This window comes from Rhododendron vialii, chromosome 6a (assembly GCF_030253575.1).
Source record: "Rhododendron vialii isolate Sample 1 chromosome 6a, ASM3025357v1".
Taxonomy (NCBI): domain Eukaryota; kingdom Viridiplantae; phylum Streptophyta; class Magnoliopsida; order Ericales; family Ericaceae; genus Rhododendron; species Rhododendron vialii.
Window position 1 is genome coordinate 7,269,471 of NC_080562.1, and position 10,611 is coordinate 7,280,081.

Below are 10,611 nucleotides of genomic sequence, written 5' to 3' on the forward strand. Positions count from 1 at the left end.
TTATGGAGTAGAAACGTGATTATAAGAGTTTTAGAGATAAAATTTAATTATGTCTCTTTAGAATAATATGATCAAAATAATAAGATATTCACATTGGTTCAAACGGATTAAAAATTGGAGCAGATGCTTCGCTTACTCCGATATAATGTAGAATAATACCCCAAGCGTAGGGTTTAACACGTCGATTGAAGCATAATAAATCGGAAATCCGGGATTGTACCCAAGGGAATAATTATATGGCTTGGTTGGATTTGTAGATGCAAGTAAGGGCTTTCGGCTTTTAGACAGCCAACTTTGTTTTACTTTAAACGGTGAAAATAAAAGAGCTAAATTAAAAACGAATTAACTAGAGAAAAGATAGGCTAGGTCTAGGAATTATCAACACTCAAGACTCAAACTAAATCACACTCTTCACCCAATTACACAATTAAGATACTTGATTAAAGTTCTCAAATCGGAAGATAAAATGATTTGTGAATCAAGCTAGCTCTAGAATTCATTTGGCAAATACATCGAGCGACAGAGCTCTAAGCATCATGTGTGGTGGGTAGGCGATGCTCCCACCTACACATGATCAAAGAGGTTAACACCTCGGTGATTTGTCAAACAAACCCGAACCCCACATCAATTTTCAAATCAAAGATTAAAGCTTTATTGGGTGCAAAAATGTAATTTTTGCCCGAGCCATGAGATGCTAATCATCCCATGACCTAACCCTTAAAACTACTCACCCATATCTAGTGAGATAGGAGCAAGTGAAAAACTACTTAGCATAATGAAATAACAAGACTAGAAGAAAATTAGAGATTAAGATAGATCGGGAGTAAAGAAACAATTTTAATTAAAACAACAATATCAAAAACTAACAACTAAAGGCAGAAATTAAAGTATTTAAAACTAAAAAATGAAGAACACTCAAGAACAATTTGAATTGCAAAGAAATCTAATCTAGATCTAGAAAAAGGTACTACTTGAATCTATCTACTTGTTTTTACAAAACAATGACATAAGTTTTTATACTTCAGAGATCCGCGCCTGGAATATTCCCAAGATGCTCAGAAAATTCGCTCTTAAGTAGCTCGGCATCGATGGCAACGGCCTTAGAGTGCTCTACTATGGGGCTCGGCATCGATGGACTGTAAAACTTGACATCGATGCCGAACTGGTTAGGGGACTGGACCACCAAGGGTTTCGGCATCGATGGAACGTTTGCCTTGACATCGATGCCGAACTGGTTAGCTCGATGCTTGGCCGTCATCCTTTGCCTTGCTGCCTGCCTCTTGCTGGGGCAAATTTGGTTCTGCTCGGGCAAATCAGCTTCTGCCTTGGCCATTTCTGGTTCTGCTCGGGCAATGACATGCCTTACGCCTTGAAAACTCCCATGTTTGGCGATTCACCTACAAAACAGAACTAAAACACTCTACAAGCAAACAACGTTAACAATAACTAATTAGTAATTAAATTAAACTAAAGCTAAACACTAGCTCACCTACATTACATTCTCGGGTGTTTATCAGCAGATAATTTTTTAACTGTATTTTTAATATATAAACAATCTAAAAAAATTAAAAGCTACAATTTTTAATCCGTTTGAATATGTGCCAAGATATTATTGTTCTGAACATATTATTCTAAAAAGACATGATTAACTTTTTTAAGGCTCTAATAATCATGTTTCTGCTCCAAATGATCTTAAATAAATAGCAGATACTTAATTATGAGAGTTCTAGAGACAAAAGTTAATTATGATCCTTTAGAATAATATGTTCAGAATAATAAGATTTTCGTACTTGTTCAAACGGATTAAAAATTGGAGCACTTAATTTTTTAGACTGTTTAAAAACAGTTAAAAAATTATCTGCTCCAATTTTCAATTCATTTGAACCAATGTGAGATCTTATTATTCTGATCATATTATTCTAAAGAGACATAATTAAATTTTATCTCCAAGACTCTTATAATCACGTTTCTGCTCCATCGGATTACAAATAGAAAGGCTAAATTTTTTTTTCCTCCAAAACGGTACTGAAGAGGGCACCAGCCAAAGCATTGTTTCGGGAAATAGAAAAGAGAAGAATTTGGTCCATGTTGCGTTTTAATGGAGCTGTTGGGGGTGACAATCGTGTTAATGCATACGACAATTTGGGGGAACCTAGCACGGTTGCAGTTGAAAATGTAGAAGTGGTAATCAGGAATAATTCAGGGGGAGAAGAGAATGAAGAGCATATGGCTCTCCTTGAGAAGGAGCAAGTGAAAGAGAAGCATAAAAAGCGAAACTATAGAAAGGCTTCCAAGCTGCCACGGCCTCCTAAAGGTCCGTCGTTGGATGCTGCTGACCTGAAATTGGTAAAGGAGATCTCTGCAATTAACATGAAGAAGCATGCGAGGAATGAACACCTAAAGGCTTTGAAGAAGATGAAGGAGACCAAATCGTTATCATCATCACCATCCTCATCATCTCCATCATCCTCATCGCCATCGTCATTAAGCAGCAGCCTATCTGCCATGGTCATCACAGTTCTCTTCTTCCTTGTAATACTCTATCAAGGTACAGTGCCAATTTTGAGTTTGATAATGTTGTTTCCTTTCAGTGTATTGTTTCTTTTTACTTTGCTGACAATGTTACTGAACATATTGCATTTACGAGCAGCTTTTGCATTTTCTTTCTCTTTGCTTACACTGTCCTATCTTAGAAAACGAACATCATCAAAAAAACACGAAAGGGATATGCGTTTTCTGAAATTTCCTTTCCTGCTCGTAGCTCCTCTAGAGCAAGTTAACCGAAACAAGAGAATAGGAGAAGGTGACACTGCCTATGTTTGTGCTGTCCGGACAATATTTGTAGGATTCCGGAGGTAGCCCGAGCATGAGCTTTCAGGGGTCTCCCGAGCCAGCATTAGCTACAAACAGTTTGATTTCGGTCCAGTTCTACAATAAACCCTTCCCAAATGACGGAAGTGGACTGGGTTTTTAACTTACCTAGTGCATCCTTGGCTTTCTTGGAAGACTTATTTTGCATGCAGTTTGATTATGTAAAGCATTATGAGCTTCTGTTTGTTTCATGTTGGCAAAATTTAGACCGCCTGGAAAACAGTTAATAAGTCTAAAGTTTTCAATCTTTCCCTCCTTTCAGTGGATTACGCGACCACTGCTTGTTGTATTTGTGCATATATTGGCTAAACACTAGATTCAGTTTATCAACTTATACTACAAGTTCATGTTCATGTTTATGTTCACGTATTATCTATACCTTGCATTTGATGTTTCTACTGGTGGTTAATTTTATTTTCCTTTCCTCCCCCAAGGCCATGGTTTCAAGGATCCTCAAAAGTGATTAACAGAAAATAAAAAATGATATGGGACCATTTGTTTACACGGTTATGAGTATTGAACTGGACCATCCGATTTTATGTCTTAAGGAGCTCATATATTCAATATTTGAATAAAGTTATTACAGTCCGACCTAAATAGCCATTGAAATATGTCCCAAAAAATAGAATGTATGGTCTTATGTATATTTTATACTCATAGCTATGAAGTTGAAGGAATTTTATACCATTCATTATTACTCTCGTCAAATTATCGGGCTTATATGTTCAGACGTACATTTGTGAGATAGAGATCGAGTTTGGTGGTAAAGGACGTTCCGTACCTTTTTCCTAGCGCAACCTAGCTACAAGTAGCTAGCCAAAGAGCCCAAAGACATTGTCTCTAGCCTTTTACAGAGCGTGTTGACGGAGTTTTAGAGAGTGGACATGCATTTCTATCTATTTTAGGAAAAGGGATATTTGCCTAGTGGTCAATAACAATAGTGGAGGAGAAGTGTTTTTGGTATAGAAATTTGACTTACCTTAAGTGTGTATTAATTTCATGATTATGATTTTGACTTGACCCGGTGAAAATTACTTTGGATTTTCTATACGTACACGTAAATTGCCCTGATTGAAACACAAAATGCTCAGTGGACAACAATATATATAGATTAGGAAAAATCTAAAATCAACCCACTGGGCTGACAATAAGAAGTGTGAATGTATATTAAAAAGTGTAAAAAAATATATAGAAATATGTGTTTTCTTTATTCTCTTGTGCGCTTATTATCAACCCACTGGGCTGACAATAGAAAGACAGTATAAATTATAATCTTGAACACCTAATAGTTAACAAACACATCAAAGAAGTTCAGTCTTCAACATTATTCTACTAGTAAAACAACAAAAAGCATCATTCTCAGAGCTCCGAGAGGACATTAACCATCATTTCTCGTGGTCGGCACAGAGCCTCCAATGGCTTAGACTTGGGCATGGTGAGCCCTGGCCCTTCAGACATGTCCACCAACTCATCACCAATCCTCACCCAATCAAAGCACTGAATCAAGGCCGCCAAAGCCAGCCCGACCACCCGATTGCCGAGTCCCGCCCCGGGGCAACTCCTCCTTCCAATGCCAAACGGTATCAACCCATATGCTTGGTTTTCCCCATCTTCAAACCTCTCTGGCCTAAAACTCATGGGGTCCTCCCACACATTTGGATCCCTGTGAATGGCCCATGCATTTACCAACAACATCGTACCACGGGCCACGTCATACCCTCCGATGGTGCAGTCGTCGGATGACTCGTGTGGCACGAGAAGCGGTGCTGCTGGAAATAATCGGAGGGTCTCGCTGATGATATTTTGGAGGTAGGGTAGCTTGGAGAGATCCGATTCATCTACCAAACGATTTTCAGCAACTACCGTGTCTAGTTCGGCTCTTGCTTTGTCTAAAACTTTGGGGTGGTTGAGCAGAACTGACATGGCCCACTCGATTGTCGATGATGATGTGTCGGAACCCGCACTTAGCATGTTCTATACACAGTATATGATGACAATTATGGTTCAGATTTCTCAGTCAAAGATACCTATCTGTTGCATTAACACTACAATTCTTTGGGGGTGTTTCAGTTTGGTTCTTTTTTTAAAAGTTTTTTTTTTTCAAATTTTAAATTCAAATATAATAAAAATAAAAAATAATTTTATGATTTTTTTTGCACCGTTTAAAAGATCTCGATGAGATCTATCAAACAAAATTCATATTGGTAGGAAAATTATTTGCATAAATATATAATTTTTGAGCTTGAAATTACTTTTTTTTTTTAAAAATTCATTTTTTAAAAAAGTGAAACACCCCCTTTAAATACTAAAATAGAGTCAAGTTTTAATGGCCGTCTGACATATTTGAAAAAAAAAGCATGTGGGTGGTAGGGAGCCAGTAGCTACAGAATTACAGAAGACAATCCGTTTAGTTTAACATTTTGAGAGTTACTTTTAACTCTTGGCACAGTTTTCAATAAATCTTTCTCTCTCTACTTATTACCAATCCAACTCCCAAAAATAACTTTTTAAAATATAAACCAAACGAAGCGAATGAAATCTAAAAAATAGTACTAGGAGAATTTTTTTTTAATGGAGGATACAGTGAAATATGTTTACAGAGCCCAATGCATGAGAAGGTATTCCATTTTTCCCAAAAAGTACTGTTTAGAAGAAAAAAATGGGTAATTTTAAGCTCAAAAATTATGTATTTACGCAAATAATTTTCCTACCAATATGGATCTTATTTGATAGATCTCATTAAGGTCTTTTAAGCGATGCAAAAAAAATTCAAAAAATATTTTTCATTTTCATTATATTTGAGTTTGAAATTACCTTCTTTTTCCAAAAACTACTTTTTTACAAAACCGGAACACCGAGTGTTTTTGGTCTGTACTGCTGATTGAGAATCAATTTTGATCGATAAAAATTAATTTTCACCGGTCAAAATTAAAAAATAATCTCAATTAATGATTACGAAAACAGACGGCTGCGATTGCATGAATTCACGAAAAACTTGTTCATTGCTCAACTGTGAATAAGGTGGTGTTCCACTTTTCCAAAAAAGTATTTTTTGAAAAAAGAAGATAATTTCAAACTCAAATATAATAAAAATGAAAAATATTTTTTCAATTTTTTTGCACCGTTTAAAAGATCTTAATGAGATTTATCAAATAAGATCTATATTGGTAAGAAAATTATTTGCATAAACACGTGATTTTTAAGTTTGAAATTATCTTTTTTTTTCAAAAAATTCTTTTTCTAAAAAGTTCTTTTTCCAAAACGTGGAACAACCCCCAAGTTTCTCTCTAGTAATAATACTGCATGTAGAGAGATTCACGTACCAGTACATTGCCTTTGATTATTTCGTCAGAGTAGTAATGAGGATCCGAGTCTTGTAACCCTAGCATAGAATCGATCATCGACTTAGTTTTTCCTCCTTTTTGTTCGAAAACCTTCTCATCATCTTCACGCCGTTTCTCTTCGATCAAACCCTGCAAAAATGCGTCCATCTTCTTCTGAACCCTCAACATCTTCTTCTCCATTTTTCCGAAATCAATCCACCTCAAAAAAGGCACAAAATCCCCTGGATTCGACGTCCCGCTTAACTCGAAAAGATCCCGAATAAGAAGCCGAAACTCCCTAGCCTCCTCATAATCCTCCACCTCGACTCCAAAGTATCGTTTCCCTGCAACCATCCGCATGATAATATTGAACGACAACTCAGAGAGCCTCGACTTCATTTCCACCTTAACAAAACCCTTTGGTGAATCACGAAACAGGGTCTTCAACAGCGACCGGACTTCTTCCTGTCGAATACCCAAAAAAGCGTTCAGTTTAGCCGTGGAGAAGATTTCCAGCACCGTAAGGCGGCGGAGGTTGCGCCAGTGGTCCCCGTACGAGGAAGCCCCCAGCGTCGTGTAGTTGTAGTTGAGGAGTTCTCCGACCAGAATCCGCGGCCTATTTGCGAAAATGAGGTCGTTCTTGGAAAACAACTCTTCGACTGCCGACGGAGAGGACAGAATGAGTACCGGATGGGACCCTAATCGGAGAGCGAGAATCGGGCCGTATTTCTTGGAAAGGTTTTCGAGTTCTCTGTGAATAGGTTCTTTAATTAGATGGAGATGGCCGATTACGGGTAGGGAAGGGGGGGTTGGTGGTGGATTTTTTCGTGGGGATGGTTTTTGCAGGAATTTTAGCAGGAAGAGGAAGAGAATCAAGGCTGTGGAGATGAAGTAGAGCCAGGTTTGGTCCATGATGATGCTATAGAAGAGATGAAGACTGAAAGTGGTGTGTTTGATTGGGTGCATTATTAGAGATGGTTGTGGTTTATAAAAGCTTGGAAGATGAGGCCAATTCCAAAAAGGTCAACGAAAACAACTACTCTACTCTCTCCTCCCTATAATATTTGTCTCGTTCGCAAAATAAGAACGTAAAAATAATACAATTTTATAATATTTATCCGGTTCGCAAAACAAGAACATAAAAATAATACAATTTTTACAAGAAAAATTAAAAGTTATTTTAACAATTTACTAGATATCGATAAGTTCTATTAATTTATGAAAAAAAATTGAATTTTTTTTGAGAGAAATGCATTATTTTTTAGTCTCTGTTTTGCGGACCGGACAAACAATTTGGGACGGAGGGAGTATAAAGTTGGAGAAATTTTTGGGTGCGGGTGGATAACACGTGTCCGTGCCAACGTGATGCTCAAACAGTACATTTAGGTCGTTCAAAAGTGTGTTGAATGGTCTAAATTAAAATTCTTTTTCTCTCTTCTCACCCCACCACTCTCTCTTTTCTTTCTCTCTCCAAATCTGAGCCTTCTAAAATCAAAATAGAAGATTCGGGGTGCCTGCTCGGTTCCCAAAAATTCCTCATAAAGTTGTATTATTGGTTTTTTTTGTAGATATCGTTCTGGCCTTCTGGGCAAGCAAGGTTGACTGATCTAGATGGTAGTTTATGACCAAGGACCACGTTCAAGATAAGAATTTATTGTTTGTTTACTCTGTCTGATTAATACTTAAGGGTCCCTAATACTAAATCTTCCTACGTTCTAGAAAAGAATTTATTCTGTTTGATTAATACTAAGGGTCCCTAGTACTAAATCTTCCTACGTTCTAGATAAGAATTTATTGTTCGTCTGATTAATACTAAGGGTCCCTAATACTAAATCTTCCTACGTTCTAGATAAAAATTTATTGTTAAGAATTTATTGTTTGTTCACTCTGTCTGATTAATACTAAGGGTCCCTAATACTAAATCTTCCTACGTTCTAGATAAGAATTTATTGTTTGTTTACTCTGTCTGATTAATACTAAGGGTCCCTGATACTAAATCTTCCTTGCTTTCCACGGCCAATAATGGCTATTTCGATCAAAATGGATACGTCTTTCTTTTTTTTTTCTTTTTCTTTTTTTGATAAGTATGGATACGTCCTCTTTAATTGGGATTCTTTTGTAGGGACGTGGGGCTCTGCTGTATCTCATAGCACAGTACCCTCTATCCACACCCAAAAATGGTACCGTTTTCGAAGAAAATAATAATAATTATAAAAGCGTTACGGATATTCGCACTTGTTCAAAATAATTATGATCTTTTAGAATAATATGTTCAAAATAATAAGGTATTCGCACTTGTTCCAACGGATTAAAAATTGGAGCACCTAATTTTTTAGACTGTTTATATATTAAAAATACAGTTAAAAAATTATTTGCTCCAATTTTCAATCTGTTTGAACCAATGTGAAGATCTTATTATTCTGATCATTTTATTTTAAAGAGACATAATTAAATTTTATCTTTAAAGCTCTTATAATCACGTTTCTGCTTCATAGAATTGCAAATAGGAAGGCTAAAAAAATTTTCCCTCCAAAACGGTACCGTTTTTGGGTGTGATTAGGGGTACTATGCCAAGAAGCACACCAAAGCCCCCGCGTCCCCTAAACTGTATGAACCATGCTTCGTTCACTTTGAGAGTACGTACATTGAGTTAGTTATATACATTCGTAATTGTCCAATCGAATTATTTTTGTCTTAGAAATATCGGCTATTAAATCGGTTGTCCATTTTTTGTTTTGTTAAGAGAAAAGTGATTCGAACAGGTCATGTTGACTTCCAATTATGCAAGAAAAAGTAATTTACGATCGTGTTTGTTTGGATTATATATATGTTCAACAAAATAACCTTGGTTATTATATAGATGTTTGTTTATATTATCTTTATCATGGATTAGGAACGTTTAACGATCCTAATCTATGATTAACACAAAACTGTTATGGGAAAATGGGACCGTATGTTTGACCGAATATGAGTATGAAATTGAACTATATCTTAAGGGAATTTATATCTAGCTAGTATTTTGTTGAAGTTTTTACTATATATCCAGATTAAATAGCCTCTAGATAATTAAACTTGAAATTAAAGGGATGTATGATATCATGAAGGTGTGATGTTATTAAGCTCATCGTTATTAGTTTGATGGAATTTTTATATCTGTTCACTATTAATCTCATCAAACAAACGAGTCTTATATTCTCAGAATTCGGTTTCTCTGCAGTCATGTTTTAGACTGCAAAAGACAATCCAGCCTGACCAAAAGTGTTTTAGTCATCTAATTTGCTGTAGGATTATATAACCGATAAGGAATATATCTTTTGCAAATTTGAACCATTGACTCTTAAGATGAACATCGAGATACAACGGTTTTTTGTGGTCTCGGCAATCCAAACATGGATTATAGAGAACTTGTGTTGCCAAGCACCTCTGGTGTAAAACGACCGATCTAGCCGTTCATCTCATCACAGACGGCTTAGATTGAATCTGTGTAGAGCGGTCGATCCAACCGTTCATTGCTCGGTTAAAATCTGAGCTGTTGATTACTGGGATGAACGGCTAGATCGACAGCTCTATATGCGCTCTACATGGAGATATTTGGTAGAATCCCACGGCACTACAGGGAAGACATTGGACAAGGACATGTACGCCATTGATGACAATTGCGTTCCAAGTTTTTGTGACTTGTTAAACTACCACTCACATGATCCAACAACCATCTACCTCCCATTCAACTATAAAGATTTAAAGAAAGAAAAAAAAAAAAACAAAATCTGTTTTTTTTATATAATTTTCATAACAATTAAATTATTTTACAAATATTATATCATTTAATCTGTTTTTCTTTAAAAAAAACAAAATAAATATTAAGGTTTAAACATTTTAAAGATAAATTGATTTATTTTTATCCAATTTTTTTTTATAAATATGTATTTATTTTAGTTTTAATTAATTAACCTATATTACCCATTAATTAATAAAATGGGGGCAATAAAGTCATTTCACATCATATCTACCCAATCATATCTACCATCCAAATCCTTCTTCCAAAATCATCCAAATACTCGATTACAAATCTACCATTCTTAGGAGGTGGATCCACCCTCCCTACATATCCACCATCCTTCTATATCCATCAAAAATCATATCCTTCATCCAAATGGGCCGTTAGGATCTTTTATCATTTCATAGTTGAATACATAAAGCCCCCATTTGGCGTAACCAGGTTCAAAACAACATGTCAAGATAACTGGGGGATGCTTTCGCTTAAGTTATGGACTATTTCTTGTAATCCATAAACGTCAAGTCGTTTCCACTAAATTATACGTTGTAGAAAATGTATTGGGTGTTTATAAGAGAAAATGTGCTGAATGTTTTAGGATTCTACCACAAGAACAAGAGGGCTTCTTAGTAACACAAGCCA

General features: G+C 36.0%; 2 protein-coding genes across 2 annotated transcripts; one reads left to right on the forward strand and one right to left on the reverse strand.

Moving 5' to 3' along the window:
• Positions 1–2,085: 2,085 nt before the first annotated feature.
• On the forward strand, positions 2,086–3,230 carry LOC131328333 (uncharacterized). The gene is made up of 2 exons (XM_058361286.1): positions 2,086–2,553; positions 2,846–3,230. Exons 1-2 carry the CDS (start codon positions 2,086–2,088, stop codon positions 2,972–2,974), a joined length of 597 nt encoding a protein of 198 aa, XP_058217269.1. The 3' UTR covers positions 2,975–3,230.
• An 826-nt stretch (positions 3,231–4,056) lies between these two features.
• Positions 4,057–7,209, reverse strand: LOC131331284 (cytochrome P450 81Q32-like). Its single transcript, XM_058365170.1, has 2 exons — positions 6,195–7,209; positions 4,057–4,845 (listed from the first exon to the last, which is right to left on the reverse strand). The coding sequence occupies exons 1-2, from the start codon at positions 7,158–7,160 to the stop codon at positions 4,231–4,233; spliced, it is 1,581 nt and encodes a 526-aa protein (XP_058221153.1). The 5' UTR covers positions 7,161–7,209; the 3' UTR covers positions 4,057–4,230.
• Positions 7,210–10,611: the final 3,402 nt, after the last annotated feature.